The following is a 21,979-nucleotide window of genomic DNA, read 5'->3' as shown; positions in this document are numbered from 1 at the left end:
GCCAGCCACATAGGAAAGACGGTTGTCATTAATTTGCTGCTTTGTAGACTCTTAAACAAGATCAGGGACTGGACTCGAAGCTTTGCCCCATCAGAGATACAAATAGATCATCACTTTCCTAGGAGACAATGCATCTGGCCTCCTTGAACCACCCGCTCCAGGGACTTGCTGGTAGGACAGTGGCTGTTGCAGAGAGCTAGCAGTGGGTGGGACCCAGAGACAAGCGTAAGGAGGAGGTCAGAAGGGCTTCAGTGGCAGGTGTTATTAAGGACTGGGTGGATGGCCAAGCCAAGGACAACTGGCTGCCATTGCAGTCCAGGCAGGTGAGGGGAGCACAGTGGGTAGCATTACTTCAGCAGAGAGCAGGGTTTCTTAGAGGGCTCAGTTCAGAGGTCCTATTCCCCTGGGGACATCTGGACAGATGTCCTTCTTAGATAGAGTGGCTGCCCTGGGAAAATGGTGGGGCACTGAAGGGGAAGGGGTGTAACAAGGGAAGAGTGCAGCGGAGAACCTCAGGGACCATGATAATGGAAACCAGACAGAGCTGAAAAAACTACTATAGAGCTGTGACTGAACCTGGCAGCAAGGACAAAGGGTGGAGCCTGCAGGGGCATTACAGGGACAGCACCAAGCATTGGGAAGATGCGGGACCAGGGGTCTCCAGGACACTGCCTCCCCCAGCAATGTCTCCCAGCTCTGCTAAGCACTTCTCTTTTCTGACTGTTCACTAGTAACTGTCCCTTCACCACAGGGTAATGAAATTAAAAAGTTACATCAAAGTAATCCCTTAGTGATGTAGATCTTAGCAGAAATAAAGGCTGTCTGCCCTCCCCTGAGAGGGTAGACATCAAATGTAAGAGATGGGCAGATAAAGGGCTTGATAAATGGGCTTGAGAGATGGGTCAGCAGTTAAGAAGAGCTGCTTATTCCTCCAGAAGACCTGGGTTCAATTCCCAGCACACACGGTAGTTGACAACCATCTTTAACCAGGCACAGAAGACCCAATGCCCTCTTCTGGCCTCCACGGGACATACACGCAGGCAAACACCCATACCTGTACAATAAAATAAAATTTTTTTTTTTTTGATTTTTCAAGACAGGGTTTCTCCGTAGCTTTTTGGTTCCTGTCCTGGAACTAGCTCTTGTAGACCAGGCTGGCCTCGAACTCACAGAGATTCGCCTGCCTCTGCCTCCCGAGTGCTGGGATTAAAGGCGTGCTCCACCACCGCCAGGCTAAAATAAAATATTAAGAGAAAGTTACTCATTATTCCATCTTACTCACTACTGAAAATTTGTAAATGACATATTTCCTGACCCTCTTATGTTGCTTTAAAAATTCAATTAATTCTATAAAGTATATGTAATTTTCTATCTTACCATTTTCACCAACCAAAAAACACAAGTATTGCTGTCTTTAAAAAATGTCATAAAAAGGGATTGGAGAGATGGCTCAGAGGTTAAGAGCACTGCCTGATCTTTCAAAGGTCCAGAGTTCAATTCCAACACCCATATGGTGGTTTACAACCATCTATAATGAGATCTGGTGTGTGTGCAGTCATACATGCAGGTAGAACACTGTATACATAATAAATAAGTAATTTTTAAAAAGTCAAAAATGTTTAATAAAGATAGGCAATGACTACATAATAATCCAACAGCATATTATAATTACTTAATTTTTTACTGCTGGATATTTAGGCTATTTCCCATTTTTACTATTAGACAAAATAGTTTATCTTTTAAAAATAAAATCAATCTTTTTATATAAAGTTTTTTATTTATAGGATAATTTTCTTGGCCTGGAATCCTGTAGTATGAGGAGCGAGGCCCCTTTTGTTCCATCCCACTTAGCTAGCTTACACCCGTAGTAGGAGGGCATGGGCTGTGTCCCGCCACTCAGCCTGCTTAACCCCAAAATAACAACAAAGAAATTAATTTAATTACTGCTTGGCCCGTTATATCTAGCCTCTTCTTGGCCAACTCTCACATTTTGATCTAACCCATTTCCGTTAATCTGTGTATCACCATGAGGTCGTGGTTTACCGGGAAAGATTCAGCATCTCTGACCTGGCAACTTCATGGCAGCTCTCCCTGTCTGCCTTCCTCCTCCCAGAATTCAGTTCTGTTTTCCCGCCTATCTAAGTACTGCCCTACCAAAAGGCCAAGGCAGTTTCTTTATTTAGCCAATAAAAGCAACACAAATACAGAAGGACCTCCTACAGCAGAATCCCAATAACTGGGTCAAAGGGCATGAACATTTCTAAGATGTCTTGATACATTCTGTCAGGGTATTTTTCCTAATGCCCCCTCAAGCATATATAGAACATTTCCATATCATTTTACAGTTTTCAAAGCTATTCATCGTGCTAGAGAGAGAACTCACCCCCAGTTACCAGAAGATATCACCAACAGGCCCCATCTCATGAAGATTCCGCCTCCTTCCCGTATGACCACAGACACAGGACCAAACCTCTGCACGCTGGGCTCTGGGCGCGTGGGATCCAGCTGTAGCTTACATCCTTATTGGGCTTTTTTGGCTGTTGTGATTTGTTTTGTCATTCGGTGCTGAGAGGAGGACAAAGTGCTTCGTGAGCACGAGGTAGTCACTCTCAGTAAACTGCACCTTAGCTCTCCACAGGGTCTGCCTTTCCCGGCTCCGAGGGCTGGGCTCCACCCCTGGAAGGGCACAAAGGGCTGAGCCGGTTCTCATTTTGGACAAAATTTCTTCCTAAGTGGAGTCTGAACTAGAAATGCCCGTGAGTCAGTGTTGTCCCTGACATTGTTTGCCCAGTTTTCCTGGGTTTTGTGGCTTCTGCTCCTGAACTTGTAAATACCAAGATGGGAAGGAACCGTTAAAGATGTGATCTTTGGGAAAAGGAGCTGCAGCTGTGCTCCCTCCTCTCGATCACAGCTTGGCAGGAACCCTGGCAAGGGGAGCAGTGTTCGGAAAAGACATTGTTCCTATGCCTTGGAGTGCAGTTTGGAGAGAAAGTGAGAAAACCGCAGGACAGGCAGAGGGTGCCAGCAGACACCTGAACCCTGGGGGTGGGGCGGAGGCAGAGTTGGGAGCTCCACCCTGTTTCCTAGGGAACGCTGAGCCTGCCACAGGCAGCTCCTCATTGTAGAGTGCCCCAAGCCACTGCCAGGCCTTCATGAGAGTCCAGATATAAACTGAGAGCACGCGCGGCCTTGAGACATGCCTGCGTGACTATGAGGGTCTTAAGAAGCCTGCCAATGGAAGACTCAGATGTCCTCAACCTTTTTAGACGTCCCATATCCTAATGGTTAATATTCATGATTGCAAATACCACAGGGCACCCTGAAGTGACTGCAGATCATCAAAGAGATTAAATTAGATGTCAAACCGTTTTCATACCAGGGTCTGCTTTGCCAGCTAACAATTCACGCATCCACCTCATTCTTATGCTAATCCCCACTCTCAATTATTCAGGATGAATTGGAGTCCGGTGTTGGATCTCACCGAGCCTTACATTCTGATTTTTTTTCTTTTGTTCCCTCCCCCTTTGAAGGCCCTGGCGCTGTCACAGGAAGCCCCGTGTGGGGATGCTTTTGGTTTCGCCCTAGCTAGTCGGCACCATTTAGGAAAACACTCATTTGGTTACTCACTGCTGCGGCTCAGGGCCGAGCTTGGCTAAACAGCTGTTAGGAAGCAGGAAGGCGGGACCGGCTGTGGCCCGGGAGCACCCCAAACAAACTCAGAGTCTGAGTTTGAAAGTCACACGCTCTGACAGGAGCTTCCTAGCTGAGTTCTCCCTCCTCCCTTCAAGACTCGGCAATTCAAGCCATTTAGTGGGGAAGACACAGATTTAGGATCAGCTGCAAACACTAACAATGTAGACCAGGAGGAAAATGAGTCTGTGCTTGGGCTTTGCATGGACGGGAGGGAGAGATGTCATTCAGAAATCAATCCTCCATTCGTTGTACTCAGATATCGCCTGTGGCTTGGTTTCGGTAGTCACATCACGGTGTTTGTGACAAAAGAAAACAGCAAACTAGAATTCATTTGTATTTCCTGATATTGGTGGGAAAGGCTAGATGTGCACCACACCGCTCTAGATTCAGTGTGCTGCTGAAGCAGGCCGAATTAGCCTCCTACAGCGGCTACTGCAAGCAGCATCCAGCCTCAGTCTGGCCTCAGCTTCACTGCACTAAAATTAAGGTATCCTGAGGGCTGCCTCCCCTTCCAGAGCTTACATTCCCAGGTGTGTGTCCCTGTTCATTGCCGCAGCTGACTGATGGTGAGACTCACGCTGCTGGACCGTGACTCTGCTTCTCTCTCCCATGCATGCACTCCTTCATGCAGCTATGGATATTAATCACCAGTTCCTTATGTCTTGCTGGGGCCATGCGTGGGATCTAGAGACACACTCTCTCATCTCCATATCTGGGATTCAACTTGTTTTGTGAAATCTCCTTTCTATCTAAGGTCAGACGGCTCCAGGTTCCAAGGGTTAGGATGTGGACATATGTGGGGGATTACTGTTCCGTCTCCCACATACGCTGGGTGTAACTGTGGCTCTCTTTTAAAGAAAACTATTAGTTCTCACTATTTTTGGTGTACCATCATCGGGATAAACAAGTAAAACCATCTGTGAATTTGGTTTAGAGCATTAAATGAACTCCTTTTTTTACATTTATGCACTGATTTCCTTTTAGTGACAAATTTAGGATCGTGATTTTAGACTGGTTTTTATTGTTGCGCTGAAGCTCTTTCTCAGAGCCTTGAGGCGTGTCTCAACTCTGACCTTTCCTCCATCGTACACTAGATTCTCTCCTCTTGATGGGAACACAGTCTGCCCGTGACTTTATGAGGAAGAAGAATCTTTTCTGCCCTTCATAGTTCCAGCTCCCTGCCCTGCTGGGGACAGTCTGAATGCCCACACACCTGTCACAGCACAGGCTGAATCTAAGGAAGGAGCCAAGTAACAGTTGAGAAGCACCAACAAATCTCCCGTGGGTGCCTAGAACTTCTCGGAGCTGTGGGAGACACAGAAGCAACCCCTGGGGGATAGGCACACATCATTCAGTATAAGAGATGGGGCTACCCTTGCCTCCTTTCTGTTCTCAGGAAGTCACGAAGCAAGAGTCTTGCAAGGACAACAGCAGCAGGCTGTCACCAGTGAGATGTACAGGTACTGTACCGCAGCAGCCTTAAAACTGAATGCGAGTGACAAGCTAGGCAAAAGTCACCTTACCCAAAGCAAAGATGCGGAATAGGACTCCTGAGTGAAGTGGGCCGATGGTGGGATGAACAAACCATCTTGTGTCTCCTGGACTGAGTGTGGAATGCTTTTTGTTTATCAGAACTTTGGTCTGTCGACCTGTGCTTTTCCCCAGCATTGGAATATTATTTTAGTAATGATGCTTTCGAATCTCTTTGAGTTCCGCTCTCTTGGCTCGTTCAGTCTCTGTGTACGGACTCCACAGCCCAGAGGCCACATACCACCCGCCAGCATCCTGCTGTGTTGCAGACGTTACGTTTTCTCCCTTTCTGTCTCGGGTGGCTTCCCCTCATGTCTGCACCAGTATTCTTTCAACCGGAAGGTCTAGTTTGCCATCAATCTCACTCTGTGTATTTTTCACCTCAAACACTGTAGCTTTCGTTGCCAGAAGTTTGATCTAGGGCTCCTTTGTGTCTTCCCCTGTCTATTTTGGGGACACAGCAGCACGGTTTCTGTAACCGTCTCAATGGCCTCTGCTAATTATAACATCCATGTCAGTTCTAGGCCACTTGACGGATCCCTTCCTTCTCCTGAGTGCTGTGGTGGCGTTTCCTCACGCCTGCTACGTTTTTATTGGGCACGAGACATTGTGAGATTTTTTTGAATATTTTTTTAAATATAAATATCCCTATGCTTTGTTCTGAGATGTAGTTAAGTTGCTTGGAAACGGCTTCAACTTTCCAGACCTTGCTTTTAAAATTTGATAGGTGACACAGAGCAGGGTCATCTGTGACTAATTCCCCACTACTGAGGTAAGACCTCTCAAAGCAGGCAGGACCACACAAATCAGAAGGTTTTCCATGGATAGGAAAAACAGACTTTCTTCTTGACCTCGGACCAGGCGCTCTCCCCACTCACCCTTTCATCTGGTTCTTTCCACCCAGTCTTTGGTCGCTCTCATCCGTCTGCATAGGACTCAGCTGGACACCCAGAGGGACCGATGGCCGCTCTCTGGGGTTCTCTCTGTGTGGCTCTCTCCTTTATTGTAACCTGTCCTGAAACACTAAGCACTTTGGTCTACCCAGCATTTTCATTCTGTTCACCTACCGGCGAGTCTATCAAGCTCCACGTAGGTTCCTTCCTGCAGCTGCCGCTCAGACACTGCCACGGCATCGCAATGGCTGCCCAGGGCTTGCTTACCTCTTCTCTTTCTAGTTTCTCAGAATCACTGTCCTTAGCTTGCCTAATTTACAGGTTCTGTGTGCACTGTCTTTTTAAGAGTAAATATACTCTGCAACCATGTCATGCGTGTGTGTAATACATCCTGATTACTCTCACCCTGCGCTTTCTCCTACCTCCTTCCCATTCTCTCGCGCCATGCAAGTTACTTTCCCACGTTCATGTCTTTTCCTTTTGTTCTGTGACCCGATGAGTTTAACCAGTGCCATCGTATGATAGGCGTTGTCTTTGGGGTTTTGCTGTTGATGGATTTAGACAGGAGGGTAATCCGGTCCCTAAGCATCCTGGCTGGAAGCGGCGCACTCTGTTCTCATCTTAACATCCGTCCTGATCACCTGTCTCTGCCACCTGTGCTGTGAGTTCCCCGACCTGGCCAATGTTTTCCTCTTCTAAATCTAAGGACATTGTGTCATCTCTGTGCTTATCGTAAACCAACATTCATTCGTCAAATGAAGCAAGCACTAGGCTCCAAAACATACAGAGATAGATGAGCATCCTGCATGGAAGCAATGCAGACACCACCAGGAAGAGAAATTTCATGAAGACACATCATGGATCGTGTATCGTTAGTTCCACCAGGTAGAAGAGGAGGAAGAACAGAGGACACTGGGAGAGGCAGCTAGCATCAGACTGAGTCTAGGCTCTGACAGAATCTTCTTGGGGTGCTAATTTTATTGATGCTTTGTAACAGAAGGATTGGCCAAATCAGTTTGGGAGATACTAGATAAAACAGAACTCACTGGGTATCTTCATTGTAGGAATTCGTAGGGCCATTAACTACGGTGGTCAAGCAGCGTAAAGCAGGGTTTCCCACCCTGTTTGGTGATGGTTGGCCTGAGGGCATGTTGAAAGACATTTTTCTTAGAAAGAACACTCTGGAAATGTACAGTTATCTGAAGTGCTTGTCCAGCCTGTGTGTGGGTAGCTTTAATTTCCATACACTTATGTCTACAGACCATCCAATGTCCATTGTCCTTAAAATGAGTTTTTTAAAAAGGCATTGTTCTGGGCCCTTTTATTTTATTTGTTTAATCTTGTTTTTGCATCCCTCCTGCAGTTTCTTTCCCTCCCTCTTCCCTCCCTCATTGTAAGAGGCTGCTTGTTTGTCCCAGTCACCCAGAACCAAAGTAACCACACAAAAACTGTATTAATTAAATCACTGTTTGGCTCATTAGCTCTAGCTTCTTATTGGCTAACTCTTATATCTTATTATATCTTAATTTAACCCATTTCTGTAATCTGAATATTGCCATGTGGCTGTGGCTTACTGGTTAAAGTTCCTACGTCTGTCTCTGGTTGGGCTATATGGCTTCTCTCTGACTCAGACTTCTTTCTCCCAGCATTCAGTTTAGTTTTGCCCACATACCCTTTTCTGCCCTGCACAGGCCTAAGACAGTTTATTAACCAATGATATTCACAACTTATAGAGGGGAATCCCACATCACCCCCAGCCTCTCTCCTCCCAACCAATCCTCCTCCTCTGTTTCTCTTCCCTTAGACATCAGCCAGCTATGGTAGATCAAGTTGCAGTGAGACTGGGCACCCCCTCTTCTATTAAGAATGGATGAGGCAATCTGGTAAGAGGAGAGGATCCCCAAAGCAGACAACATAGTCAGAGACATCCCTGATCTCAACTGTTAGAAGTCCAGGCTACATTACTGTAACATAGGTGCAGAGGACCTAGGTCAGTCCATTGTTGGCTCCCTGGTTGCTGGTTCAGTCTCTGTGAGCCCCTATGAATCCGTGAGTTGTCCTTGGCCCCTCTGACTCTGCAGGATTCCCTGAGCTCTACTAAATGTTTGACTGTGGGCCTCTTCATCTGTTTCCACCAGTTGCTGGGTGAAGCCTCTTGGATGACAATTGTGCTAGGTAACAAATTGTATAGCAGAATATCACTAGGCATTTCGTTGACTTTTTTCTTTTGGCTTGTCATATTTGGTTCTATTCTGGGTCTCTGGGCTGTCCTGCCTCTGACCCTCCAGGCAGTGTCAGGGTGAGTTCCCTCTGTGTTATGGGTCTCACCTGATCCCTCCTGTTCCCATTCTTATACCCCCTTGTCCAGAACCCTCCCCACATTCCCCCAGTTACATCTATGCTATTTCCTCTTCACAGTGGGATTACCCCTTGATCCTTGTTACTTAACCCCTCTGGGTCTGTAGATTTTAGCATGGTTCTCCTTTACGGCTAATATCCACTTATGAGTGAGTGCATACCATGTTTGTCTTTCTGGGTCTGGATTATTTCACTCAGGATGATTTTTCTAGTTCCATGCATTTGCCAGCAAATTTCATGATGTCATTATTTTTAACATAAATGTACCATATTTTCTTTCTCCATTCTTCTGGTGAGGGACATCTAGGTTGTTTCCAGCTTCTGGCTACTTAGAATAATGCCACTATGAACATAGTTGATCAAGTGTCCTTGCGGTATGGTGGTATATGCCCAGGAGTGGCATAGCTGGGTCTTGAGGTAAATCGATTCCCAATTTTCTGAAAAACTGCCATATTGATTTTCAAAGTGGCTGTAGAAGTTTACACTCCCGTCAGCAAAGAAGTGTTCCCCTTGCTCTATAGCTTTGCCAGTATAAGCTGTCACTTGTGTTTTTGATCTTAGCCTTCTTGACAGATGCAAGATGGAATCTGAGTCATTTTGATTTTGCATTTCCCCAATGGCTAAGAATGTTAAACATTTCTTTAAGTGATTCTTGGCCATTTGAGATTCTTCTATTGTGAATTCTCTGTTTGGATCTGTGTCCCATTTTTTAATTGGATTATTTAGTTTGTTGTCTAGTTTCTTGAATTCTTTATAGATTTTGGAGATCAGCCCTCTGTCATATGTGGCACTGATGAGGATCTTTTCCCATTCTGTAGACTGCCCTTTTCTCCTTTGCCTTACAGAAGCTTTCCAGTTTTTGAAGTCCTATTTATTAATTATTGGTCTTAATGCCTGCTCTACTGGTGTTTAGTTCAGGAAGTTATCTCCTGAGCCAAGGCATTCAAAGCTATTCCTCACTTTCTCTTCTATCAGGTTCAGCGCATCTAGTTTTGTGTTGAGGTCTTTGATCCACTTGGACTTGAGTTTTGTGTAGGGTGATAGATACAGATCTATTTGTATTCTACATGCTGACATTCAGTCAGACCAGCACCATTTGTTGACAATGCTTCCTTTTTTCCATTGTATAGTTTTTTACTCTTTGTCAGAAATCGAGAGTCCATAGGTGTGTGGATTTACATTTGGGTCTTCAATTCGATTCCATTGATCAACCTATTTTTTTTTATTGTCAAAACCATGTGGTTTTTACTACTATTTCTCCATAGTACAGTTTGAAATCAGGGATGGTGATATCTCTGGAAGTTTTTTTATTGTACAAGATTGCTTTAGCTAGCCTTTTTTTCATATGAAATTGAGTATTGTTCTTTTAAGGTCCGTAAAGAATTGTGTTGGAATTTTGATGGGAATTATGTTGAATTTATTGATTGCTTTGGCAAAATGACCATTTTACTATGTTAATCTTACCAATCCATGAACATGGGAGGTTTTTTCATCTTCTAATATGTTTTCAACTTCTTTCCTCAAAGACTTGAAGTTCTTGTCATATAAGCCTGTTGTTTGAGTTTTCTGTCCCACCCAGTCTTTGTCCTGCCTGGTTTCTGTAGTTGTTAAGTTCCAAAGAAATCACACAGAGGTCTACATTAGTTATAAACTGACCCATTAGCTCAGGCTTCTTATTAACTCTTATAACTTATATTAGCCCATTATTCTTGTCTATGTTAATGGCTTGGTACCTTTCTCGTCAAGGCAGTCACATCTTGCTTGCTCTGTGGCTGGATCAGGACTGCAGCCTAGGACTTCTTCCCAGAATTCTCCTGTTCTCATTGACCCGCCTCTACTTCCTATCTGGTTGTCCTGCCTGGCTACAGACCATTAACCGACACCATTTCCCCCTCTTTTTAAAAAACAAACAAAAACAAGAACTCTGAATCTAATATCCTTTGTTTAGCTTTTCTCCTGACCATTAGCTATAACAACTTGTAACCAACATTCTAAACAAAGTGAAATATCTATAGTCCATTTTTGGGGGGGAATGTGGGCGCAGTTTTCCAGACTACTTTCTGCTGGTTGGGGGTGCTGATAATTTTGTGGGGACCCAAAGAAAATTTAGAATTATGATCAAGTCCTGACTGGAGTATCCTGTGAGGCAGCATATGAATCTGTGGCTATGATCTTTGAGGTTCCCAGGCTCACAAAGGATAAAACAGGCAAAGTGGATTCAGACCCTACTTTTAGCAGAAAAACTTCCAGGTTATTCTTTCCCAAGTTGTATAAGATGAGATGTCTTTATTGAGAGGGGAGCGAGAGAGGCTAGTGAGATGGCTCACTGGTTCTGAACTCTGGCTGCTCCCCCAGAGGACTGCAGTGGATTCCTAGCACCCTCATGCTGCTCACAGCAGCCTTTGACTCTAGCTCCAGGGATTGTCTTAGTTTGGTTTTCATTGCTATAAAGAGACACCATGACCACTGCAACTCTTTCAAAGAAAACATTTGATTGGGGTGGCTCTCTTTACAGTTCAGAAGTTCATTCTATTATCACCATGCTGGGGAGCATGGCGGCGTGCAGGCAGATGTGGTGCTGGCTACATACCTCAAAGGCCACCCCCACAGTGACACACTTCCTCCAAGGCCATATCTACTCCAACAAAGCCACACCTCCTAATAGTGCCAATCTCTCTGAGATTGTGAGAGCCAGTTTCATTCACACCACCACAGGATCTGACACCCTCTTCTGGCCTCCATGATCAGATATTCGCCTGGCCTCCCGGCAAACATACACAGAAGATTAAAATGCTTTAAATAACCAAATACAAGGGGGGATTGAAATGCTGGTCTCTGTCCTTTACAGTACCTGAAATCCTCAGGAGAATTCCGTGAAGGATGCTGATTTAGTTACCTTTCCAGGCAGTCTGAGAAATGATTAGTACCATTCCAGACATGCAGACACTGGTTGTATTTCAAAACTATTAACCAGAAAAAAAAAAAGTTTTTCATGGTCTTTTATTCTGGCATATAAATCTTTGAAAGCACTTCTTTATCTATAATCCACAAACTATCGCACTGCTCAGCTTCTTTGGTCTTAGTCTGCATCAGAGAGCCCTGAGGGTCTGGTTCTCTGAGGGAAGATCCTAAATTTTCTCAACAAGAGTAGGTTTGGTTTCCTTCAGAGAAACTGCCTTGTTTCTTAGAATTGTGCCTGGTCTTAGTGTGTCTACAACCCTGTCATTCCAGTGTGTCTTTTTACACTGATCCTAAGAGCTTGTTCCTTCAGAGAAGACGGAAGGCGGGAGGGAGGGAAGGAGGGAGGGAGGAAGGAAGGAAGCAGGAAACATCAAGCCAAGGTGAGTATCTCCCCAAGCCTACCAGGGAACAGCCCCAGCTGGCTTCTGTGTCCCAAAGGGACCCTTCCAGCTTAATTAAAAACAGGCCGCCTCTGCCAGGCCTCTTACTGACACTGCTAAATGTAACATAGGAAAGTAGCCTGCTTCCTCAATGATTTAATCCCATTACGTTTGGGGAAGAAGGTGCTAATAAAAGACGCAGTGTGGCTCCGAGCACTGCCTGGGGTCAAGTCTTCTCTAGAGCCAGCTTCTCAATGCTCCAGTAGCCAGGTCTGGGGAAGAGAAAAGAGCATCAACCACATAGTAAACTGGGTCTGGGGAACAGTCCACGAATCCTATTGGCTAGTTGGTGCCCAAAGAACGAATCTAACCTGATCTATGAAACAAAGCTGGAAAGATCTGTCTTCTAACTGAAACCCCACCTTCGTGAGTCTGCACATCCCCAGCCCAGTCTCCGGCGCTGGTTACTGTCTTGGGAGGCTAGCTGGTGCCCTGGAGAGGGAACTGTTTGTATGTTTGCGGCATTTCTCAGAAACCAGTTCTACTCCTTTATCCTAACAGCCAAGGTGCAGGCTTCTTCTCCATCCTGCCCAGTGTTTGCTCCATCTTTCATGTCTGTCTCCACTCAAGTGGGAGTGTTAGCCATCAAAGTCCCAAGAAGAGGAATTTCATTAGCCCAGGCCTTTGAGGCCCAGAGTTCGTGAAAGATCAATGGGTTCTAACAGATCGCTAGGGCACTGAGAAGGAGACAAGGGCTTTCAAGACAACTACTAAGACATTGCTGGGGTGCCTGTTCCCATCTAAACAGTGATTCCTGAAAGGTGGGGCACTTTTGGGGTGCAGTGTAGTATCCTCCAAACTCCTTTCTAAAGGACGGGTGAGCTGTAGGAGGACCAAGCAGATCAAATGCTTTTCTTTTTAAGGCCTTATGCTTTTTCCATGTTTGCCTCCACCGTGGGCCCTCGGGGAGGCCTGCCCCAACCCTCATCATCGCAATCCTAACATCCCATCATGCCACAGTCACCTTTGCACACCCCACGGAGCTCTTGCACTCATCCTGTGTGCCAGATGTGCAAGATCTTGCATGCAAGAGCATCTGCCTGCTTTGGCTCATAGTAAAAACCCCAGAGGACGAAGGCAGAGCCAGGCCCAGTTCCTGGTGTGGCGTACTCACACAGAAACCTTCTGGTGAATGAGTGAGCTGGGTAAATGAACGGAACAGGGGGACGGGGGAGATCAACTAAGGTCAGGGGCTGTGTGAGGGGAGGGGCAGGTGTCTGCAGGACTTTCCAAATTTGTAAGTTCCTGCATTTGTCTGCAGTGGTGGCAGATAAGCAGGGGGGAGAGGCTATTGACAGCTGTTGGCAGATTCAGAACCTTTAGTGAGTTTTGAAGAATGTTAAACTTTATGTACAAATGCGCATTTACAGAGGCAGAGAGAAGTGGAAGGGAAAGGAAGGCAACAGTGGCTCTGAGGACACAGAGGGACAGAGAAGGACGGAGAGGGACCTTGAACAGAGAAGCAGACTAGGAGGGAAGCGAGAGAAGGCATCTGGGTGTGGACAGCCACTCTGGAACAAAATCTCTAAACCTTCCAGTAGCACCAGCGGTGGCCTGTTGAGCGGCCAGGTGTGACTGCCACAGTCACAGAAGGAGGGTGTCCTGGCCAACCAGACCTTAGCGTAAGTGGAATGAAACGATCCCAAATAGGGTACAATGGAGCTGTTTGTGCAGAAGAAGGCGATTGATCACCCACTGAGATGGAAGGGAAGGAGAACGTGTGGTTTCCTGCAGGACGGACACATTTCCATCTATCCTAGTACTTGAGTAGGGGTGGGGGCGGGCAGTCAAACTCTCACATGAGAAAGGTGTGTGAATAAAGCCCCTGACCCAGGAAACCCAAACACATGACCAAGCTGGTGGGAACCGACAGCGACCTCAGGAGAGCATCTCCCAAGATGCTCCTGGGACCGGTCACCAACACAGGCAAAGTAGACTGAGCAGAGGTACAAGCAGATCTGAAAGAGATCATAGGTTCTGGAAAAACTAAGCCCCTCTTCGTCTATAAAAAAGTCCTCAGCTGACACCACTGCAAGTCATGAGGTGGCCAAGGCCTCCCTGGGAAGAAGCTGTGCTGCTGTACACTGACGGGAGAGGGGGCTGAGGTCAGATATGGCACTACTGTTGCTGCTCTGAGATGCCTGAGCTTACGAGCTCATAAAAATGCTCTTAGTCCAGTGTGTGTGTGTGTATGGTTTGTGGTGTGTGTGGTTTGACGTGTGGGCATGGTGTCTGTGTGTGGGTGTTTTGCCAATGGTTCCATCTTGCATTAGTCTGGAGTTAACCAGAAAGTGTAGAGATCTCAGGTCTCAGCTTCCCCACTTTAAAACAATCACTCCCTCTGTGGCCAGCAGCTGGGATAAAGTGCTCCAGCCATAGCAGTGACACAGATAGAGACCCGAGAGAGACGGCCGACTGCGTGCAGGGAAGGGTCACTTATGGCCCTCTCACAAGCACAGCTCAGATTTTAACCTAACCGTCAGGAACGCCTTGATTCATTTACCTCAGTGGAGATAGCAGTTGTGGGCTTTTTGCATCACTGGTGACTACGGGTTCTGCTGGCCTTGCTTCTGCCAGGGGCGACACATCCTGTCCTGTAGCAAAGCCCAGGGGCAGATGCAGCTCCCCCAGCGTTGGCACTTGGTAAAGCTACCGTGGGTTTGAACCATGCAGCCGCCACATAACCGCCCTGTTGCTTCTGTCCCTAGGCAATCTACAAAATGGTGTCTTCTGTCATGAAAATGCCTGAAGATGAATCAACCCCAGAGAAAAGGACAGAAAAGATCTTCCGCCAGATGGACACCAATAGAGACGGTAGGGGGCTGGAGGGCTTGGCTTGGGCTGCTCCACTAGAGGGACCTGACACAAGGTACCCTGTGAGACCCACCTGGCCAGAAGGAACAAAGCTGGGTGGTCCCTGGAATTGGGTGGACCCAGGAGTGGACCGCGGAGCTGGGTGGGAGGGCACAGCGATAAATGAATGCACAAACCGAAGCAGACAGGAAAGCTGATTTCAAACAAAACAGACACTTGAGGACAGCCTGGGCTCCGTGAGGAAACTATCTGTAAAATAAGTAAATATAAAAATGATTTCTGCACATGTGACTGCCACATAGAAAGCAAGAGACCCAAACAACTGAGAAACAGTGACTTCTTTTTGGCATAACTATGCATGTATGCTTTTTCTGGGGCATGGCTTCCGCTAAGGGCTTGCTTGTTATTCAACTGAAGTTCAAAACTATTTTGGCATTCTTATTTCTCATGCCGAATCTTGAAATGCTATCCAGAAGTACCTGAGTTTACAGTGCTAAGTCAAGGCTGACCCACAGTGTCAAAAGCTTCACAGCTCTTTAAAATTTCTATCCATTTATTATCTATGTGTATGTAGAAGCATGCCCATATGAGTGTGTGTGTACAACAGTGGTCAGAAAAGGGCATCTGACCCCCGGGAACTGGAGCTACAGCTGGGTGTGATCTGCCCAACATGGGTGCTGGGAATCAAACCCCGGTCCTCTGCAAGAGCAGTAAGTGCTCTTGACCGCTGAGCCATCTCTCCAGCCCCTCATTTTTAAAATGTAAATTTTATTTTCTTTTTATGCTGTGTGTGATATTAGACATCTTATTACATGACCTGTGTGTGCATGCATGGAGGTCAGAGGACAGCTTCATGGGGTCAGTTTCTCTCCCTTCACCTTTACATAGGTTTCAGGGGTCACATTTGGTCTTCAGGTTTGTGCAGCAGACACATTTACCCAGTGAGCCGTCTCTCTGGCCCCAGGTCTACAGCTCTTGATATTTAGCAAGTCTCCTCAGCAGTGCGGAAATGAGCCAGGCCCAACTTCACATGCTGTGTCCAAGAGAAGGGTCCGCATACAGCAAGCCTCTTTGTACCCCCACACATGGGGCACCAGCTCCCTGTAAGTCTGTCTGCTGTCTCCTCACCAGAGGGGCCTGACCTCCTGTTCCCCTCACGTGCCTCGATTCACAACACGTCGTTGGTTTTGCAGAGTTCAAGCAAACATGGGGTTGTTTTAACAGCCAATGAACTTGCTGATGTTGAACCACAGGTTCTGGTAGTCTGGGGAGCATGGTGGCTTTAAAATCCAGCCTTCTCCTGAGAGAAAGGTTAAAGGATGGGAGACAAGCCACCTCTAATGTGTGGCTCACAGGCAATGACAGAGTCTCGCCACTGGTACTGTTTCTACAGGACCGAAGGGCCCTGGCTGGGTTACTGTTCCCAACGCAGCTGACAACACTGCCCCAGCTTTGCTAACGAAAAATTTGCTTAAAGAAAGAAAGCTATAGGGATGGAAGCAGAAGGGAAGGAGGAGTAGGGATTGCTGAGCACCCGGAAGATGCTTCAGGGCATCGGGGCTGAGTCTGCTGTCCCTTCTCACCAGGAGAGCAGACTTCGTATAAAGCCTGCCGCCATCCTAAGTTTTCTTAGTTAAGTCTTTGAGTTTCACTTCTGGCCTCTGCAGCTACAGGCAAGTCAACATGGGCGTCTACGCAAGAGGGCAGAGAATTTATGTTGGGTACCAAGCATTCTAGAGCTTGTGGTTCCCACTGCCGGCGCCTGAGACTTCAAGGCATTCAAATGGTATATCTGCTCCCATCACCTCAGGCTCAGCCTGCAGTCCCTGAGCTGAGGAGAGCAGCTAAGGAGGCCCTGAAGTTCATGGGCCTGGAGGAGTCTGCCAGGCCTGGTGCCTGTCTCTGGAAATGTGCATAGGGCTAAGTCTCCAGGAAAGGAAGGGCCAAGCTGGGCAAAGGTGCCCAGGCGTTCTGTTCCCAATTTACTAGTGAATGAGTACCTTCATTCAAATTCATTCCTGGCCACTGTGGATGTGCCAGGAATGGGAAACACAGCCCCTGACCACTTCTCCACAATGACAGAGAAACCCTGACTGGAAGAAAGTTGAGGAAAAGGAGGGATACCAGGATCCAAGTTCCTGAGGCGGCAGAGGCAAGAGGTCTAGCGCATTAAGGAAGCCCAGGCTAATAGTAAGAATCCCTGTCAAAAAAGAAAAGAAGTGGGGAAAGAACAGGTCCCTGGCTTCCATCTCAAGCCACCTGGGTCGAGGGACCAGTGGGTCACCCTCTATCTAGAACACATTCCTTTATTCTCCTGACTTTGGATGAAGACACTATTGCCTTCAAACACTTGTTCAGAAGAACCTACATTCCTGCTCTGCCCACGCACACCTGAGCACAGCAACCAAAGGCCCCATGGCCACAGTCCTGCATCTCAAGAGCCTGCAACTCAAATGAGGGGGATACTCATTCTTCAGACACTGAGTGGGCCCCTCCAGGAAGGCAGAGGCAAAAGAGCAGAGATTCAGATCAGGGTGAGCCAACACCCTCTCCAAGCTGTGGGTCCTGGTCGTGGTAGCCGATGTCATGGCAAGCAGAGAAGTGGGGTCCTTTCCTCATGGTCTCCTGGCTTCTAGGGAGGGAAGCCGTGGGCTCCTGCTGCCGTGCAGTGCCAAGGGCTGTGGGCTGCACTCACTGGTCCTCTTGCTTCCTAGGAAAGCTCTCCCTGGAAGAATTCATCCGAGGGGCCAAGAGCGACCCATCCATCGTGCGTCTCCTGCAGTGCGACCCCAGCAGTGCTGGCCAGTTCTGAGCCCTGCACCCCAGGACGCTACAGCTGCTTGTGTCTTCTGATTAGCGTTGAAACTTTTTTTTTTTTTTTTTTTTTGGCCAAACAATATTGATGGTGACGCTGTCCCCTCTTGGGTCAGATGTGCCCTCCTGTGACACCTTTGCCTTTTGCTTCTTTTGTTGTGGACGCTTTGTGGGGATGCCCAGAGCCCCGTGTGCTGTGGAGAGCATGAGCACACTTCGCGGTGTCCCCGCCAGATGACTTTTTATCTTACCATTATCTTCGCCCCCTTTGATTCTAACGTCTCTGTCTTAAAACACAAGGCTTGGGGGCAAGAGAAGGGAATTCCACCCAGCGCATAGGGGCTCTGTTTGAAAGACAGAAGAAGAGGTTATTACAGGGAGCTGGGACATGCCCCCAAGAGGCTCACTCCCCTCTCTACCCCAGCAGGCTGTAGTTTCTAAGCTGTGAACATTTCAAGGTAAATGAACAGAGGAGATGCGGGAAGACGGCTCAGCTATTTTTTCCCCACAGGTTTACACGAGTTGAGCTAATGCGAGTTTCTTTGAAAAAAATCGGACACAGATGGTAACATTCTAAAACCAGACCCATCTAACTGCCTACTTGTGATTTATAAAAAGACTGCTGTATATAAAACATTGGGTATTGCAGACCAAATCAAGTGTTTTGCCTTGTAAATGCATGTCTAGTGAGTGCTGATACAATCTTACTCCCGAAGACTGTTCTTAGTAGCTCATCGTGAAGCCAGCTACAATGAATGTCAATGTCTTGTTTTAAAGTTGTACCTGTCTTTGCACAAATGTACCAGTCAACAAGTATATTTTATATACTCTGTAAAATTACGAAGGAATGACGGATGACAAGGGCCCAGTTTTGATGTTTGAATGGTTTTCTGGAGGACATGAGGAAGGCAGTTTTCCAAGCGTCTTTTCCGGCACCCACAGCTCCACATGGACAGGGGCCAAGGCACAGCACCGGCGGCGAATGCAGGCGTGATGCGTTTCTAAGCAGATGAATGTTCAGTAGACTCGAAAAACAAACAGGACTTCCTAACAACTTAACCCACATCCTTGGTGGGGGAGCCAGATCTAGAATGTTCATTTTTCCTGCCCATAGGTGCCCTTTGAAGAGTCAGTTGTGGGACAGCTAGGCAATTCACCCACTCCAAGATCCCCTATGGGGGTCCCTCACCTTGTCCTTTGAATGCAGCAAAGTAGAGCTGCTGCTTGGGCTGGTCACTCACATACACTGCTTTGGAATGAGGGCTGGGAATAGGAACTTCTGGCCCCTGGCAAGCCAAAGCCCCACAAACAGCTGGCATCAGAAGGCCCAAACACTCAAGCAGGTTCCGCACAGACACCCTTGAGAGGAGGCAGGAAGGTCTCTGTCTGCTGCCAAGCCACTTCCTGTAGAACAAGAACCGCATAAAGATAAACCTGACCACAGGGACAGTGTGCTGAGAGGTTCCTGCCAGTCTGTAACCTGCCCCCGCCCCCACCCCAATGACACTCGTACCTGGCAGAAATTCAAACCTGAATGGTGGATTAAAATAAATCACTTCATAGGTTGAAATTTTGAGACCTAGATTTTGTAATCTTAATTTTTCCTAGTGTCGTTTCCTTACATTTTGTACCAAGGCTTGCCAAATCCTGTGGGCCAGATGGCAAAGTCTGCTTTTGAGCAGCAGAATGAACCCAAGTTGTAGAAAAGAAACAGATCAGGGACCCAGCACACCAATCACTGGGAACTGGACTCACACAGCCCTCTCTGAACTGAGGACTTGATTCCTCTGTCTGGTCTCGTCTGATGAGTGTCAACAGTGTTGGAGAATCCTCGAGTGGCCGCCTCCAGCTGAGCCAGAATCTGGTTTCCTAGAACTTAGAGCCAGTGTGGGAACTAGAAAAAGTGACTTCCAGCTTTAGGGAAACGAAGAGCCTGAGGCATAGGTTGTGAGCCCTGCGGTCCCCAGAAAAGGCATGCAGAGTGTCAGAAACGGCTAGCCACACAGACACAACACACCAGGGCCGTTTTCTCCCCTCTCTTCCCCACCTCTCCTCACGCAGGTATGGGCATACCTAACTTTATGCATTTTGACCAAGGGACTTCATAGACACGTCACTCCGGTGAGGATAGCTGGAGGAAGTGGAATCTGATTTGTTCCCAGGAGAGGCAGCCTGCGCTGTCCATGGGACGGGACTAAATGGCGTATGACTTGAAGGACACTTCAAAGTTGACTGTTCATACCTCGCTTAAGATGGAGAAGGGTGCTGTGGGTGCTTTCGCACCCAGCAGTACACCCAGGGGGACTTTCTACAAATGAATTTAATAATATATGTCATACTACGTAGTGTGGTCCCGTTATCACTTGATTGTATAGCTCTTGCCTGGCATTAAAGCATGTTAATTATTTAATATCGTTGTCTGGAACCTGAGATTTTCCTCACTAAAACTACCCCAGCTGACTGTGTCTTGGGGGGTGGGAGAAGCGTTTTGAAGCATTCTTGGTACTTGTATGACTTCCTTCCTTCCTACCCAGGTTGGCCTTCACTCCCTCCCATTTCCTCTCCTTTCCCAAATATGAGGTACAAAAGCAAAAACCCTGGTAAATTCCTCAGTAAGATCTGGGAAAGTCTGAAGAAAGCAATATAATCTCTCTTTCCACTCTGTCAGGGCAGATTCTGTGAGGAAGTGAGGATGGAAAGCCAGTCACACTCTGGTGCTCTCCCTGGCCTCGATTGCAGCCCCAAAGGCTAATGCTGTATGAACAGAGGCTCCCTGGAGTAGGAGCTCCAACAGCCCCCTCAAAGGCCATGTAGACCTCGGGAGAGCAGATGTGGAGAAATCTTTTCCTACGCACACGTTAGTCTCTACATACAAGTCATGCATGACGGTGACAGTGGGAAGGTGGCCCGAGGCCCTAAGGAGCCTGCATACTTACAACCCAGCGATTTCCACACATTTCTACCCTGGAGGTGCCTGTTGTCTGGGAGTCTCCTGTACTGGGCGGCGTTGATGTGTGGCGCAGTCCCATGTGTGGCACATGGTCCCAGAAATCCCTAGGGATGCGAAGACATTGCCAATAAGGAGCTAACCACTAGGTGACTCAGAGCACCCAGACCTTGGGAAGGCTAAGTACACGAATTGGCCTGGAGTAACTGACATTTTTGTGTTTCTCTGGGAGAAATGGTGAGGACCCTTAAAAGTGCAAGGCAGTTGAACTTGCTAGCCCCTTACCCTTAGCAAAATATTTGCCATTACGGGGCTGGAGAGATGGCTAAGAGGTTAAGAGCACTGGCTGTTCTTTCAGAGGTTCTGAGTTCAATTCCCAGCAACCACATTGTGACTCACAACCATCTGTAATGAGATCTGGTGCCCTCTTCTGGCGGGCAGGGATACATGCAGGCAGAACACTATACATAATAGATAAATCTTAAAAAAAAAAAAAAAAGGTCGCCATTATGCACAAGATTGGACCCATCAACATGTTGTCATGGATGGGAGTGGAAGGTGGGGATGGGGAGGCAAGACTCCACGCCTCCTGAGGAGCCTTTGCAGTTAACAGTTGCTGGGGATGGGAAAAATGAAGGGGGTAGGAGGGGGCACACGAGGAAGTAATGAGGGATGAGCATGACCAAATTCCACATGCATGCAAATAAGATGTAATTAACACATTCTAATAAAATACTCACCAGTACACGTTGCGCCCACAAAGACAGACAAGTGGCCCGTCAGCCGTCGCCAGGCTGAAGGTCTTCAATAGCGGTAGCTCTGGGTTGGGCTCATGCTGAGCTATCCCAGTCAGTGCAAGCGTGAAAGGCTTGGAAGAGTACGTGTGAGTTGGGGAGGCATGGCTAGCAAAGAAGTTGCCAGAAGAGGAGTACTTGACTCAAGATCAGTTGTGAATTTCCGTCCTGCCTCAACCACCACTCTAAATACCTTAGCTCTCACCCAATGGCAAGTCGGAAATGTTCTCTCCCAAGTGGTACGTAATGGATATTTGGTGCCCAGTGAACAAGAGCGGTGTGCCACCTGGAGCATCCTTTCTCCACACGGCTCCCCTCTTCTGCTTCAGGCTTATCCAAGACCCCAGCACCTTCCGTCTATTTCCTAGTGTTAGCCATCCACCGACGGAGAGGAACCTAGAAGTACAGAGCTGAAGGACCCTTGGGAACAAGTGGAATGGAGCACCAAGAAAATGCCCCCAGCTCAGGGAGCTGGGGCAGAGGGTTGACAATTACAGTTCTCTGTGACAGCCACAAGAAAGGAGAAGATGTGGTGAGCGACCAGGCAGGTGTGAAGATGGGCATGAGGAAGAGGGAGGATGTGGATAGTAAGAACAAAAGCTTCCGGCCTATTTCATCCCAGAAATTTCCATAATAAACACCCCTTACCCTAGGCCTGCTCTTCCCTGCCCCTGATGTGCGTGAGCACAGAGGGCAAGGGTCCCACTGGGATTGAAGTCAACCAGGGAAGGCTTT

General features: G+C 47.4%; 1 protein-coding gene across 4 annotated transcripts in view; it reads left to right on the top strand.

Moving 5' to 3' along the window:
- The window catches only part of Ncald (neurocalcin delta), a 323,531-nt gene extending 303,618 nt beyond the window's left edge, over positions 1-19,913 (top strand). For all 4 annotated transcript variants that reach the window (XM_057792372.1, XM_057792370.1, XM_057792371.1 and 1 more), the window contains 2 exons: positions 14,584-14,689; positions 17,404-19,913. In XM_057792372.1, the coding sequence (XP_057648355.1) occupies positions 14,584-14,689; positions 17,404-17,501 (204 nt within the window). In that variant the 3' untranslated portion in view covers positions 17,502-19,913. The remainder of the gene's footprint in view (positions 1-14,583; positions 14,690-17,403) is intronic.
- The last annotated feature ends 2,066 nt before the right edge of the window (positions 19,914-21,979 follow it).

This window comes from Chionomys nivalis, chromosome 17 (assembly GCF_950005125.1).
Source record: "Chionomys nivalis chromosome 17, mChiNiv1.1, whole genome shotgun sequence".
Classification (NCBI taxonomy): domain Eukaryota; kingdom Metazoa; phylum Chordata; class Mammalia; order Rodentia; family Cricetidae; genus Chionomys; species Chionomys nivalis.
Note: the sequence above shows the minus strand (reverse complement) of the source record. Positions and strands in the feature narration are given on the sequence as shown.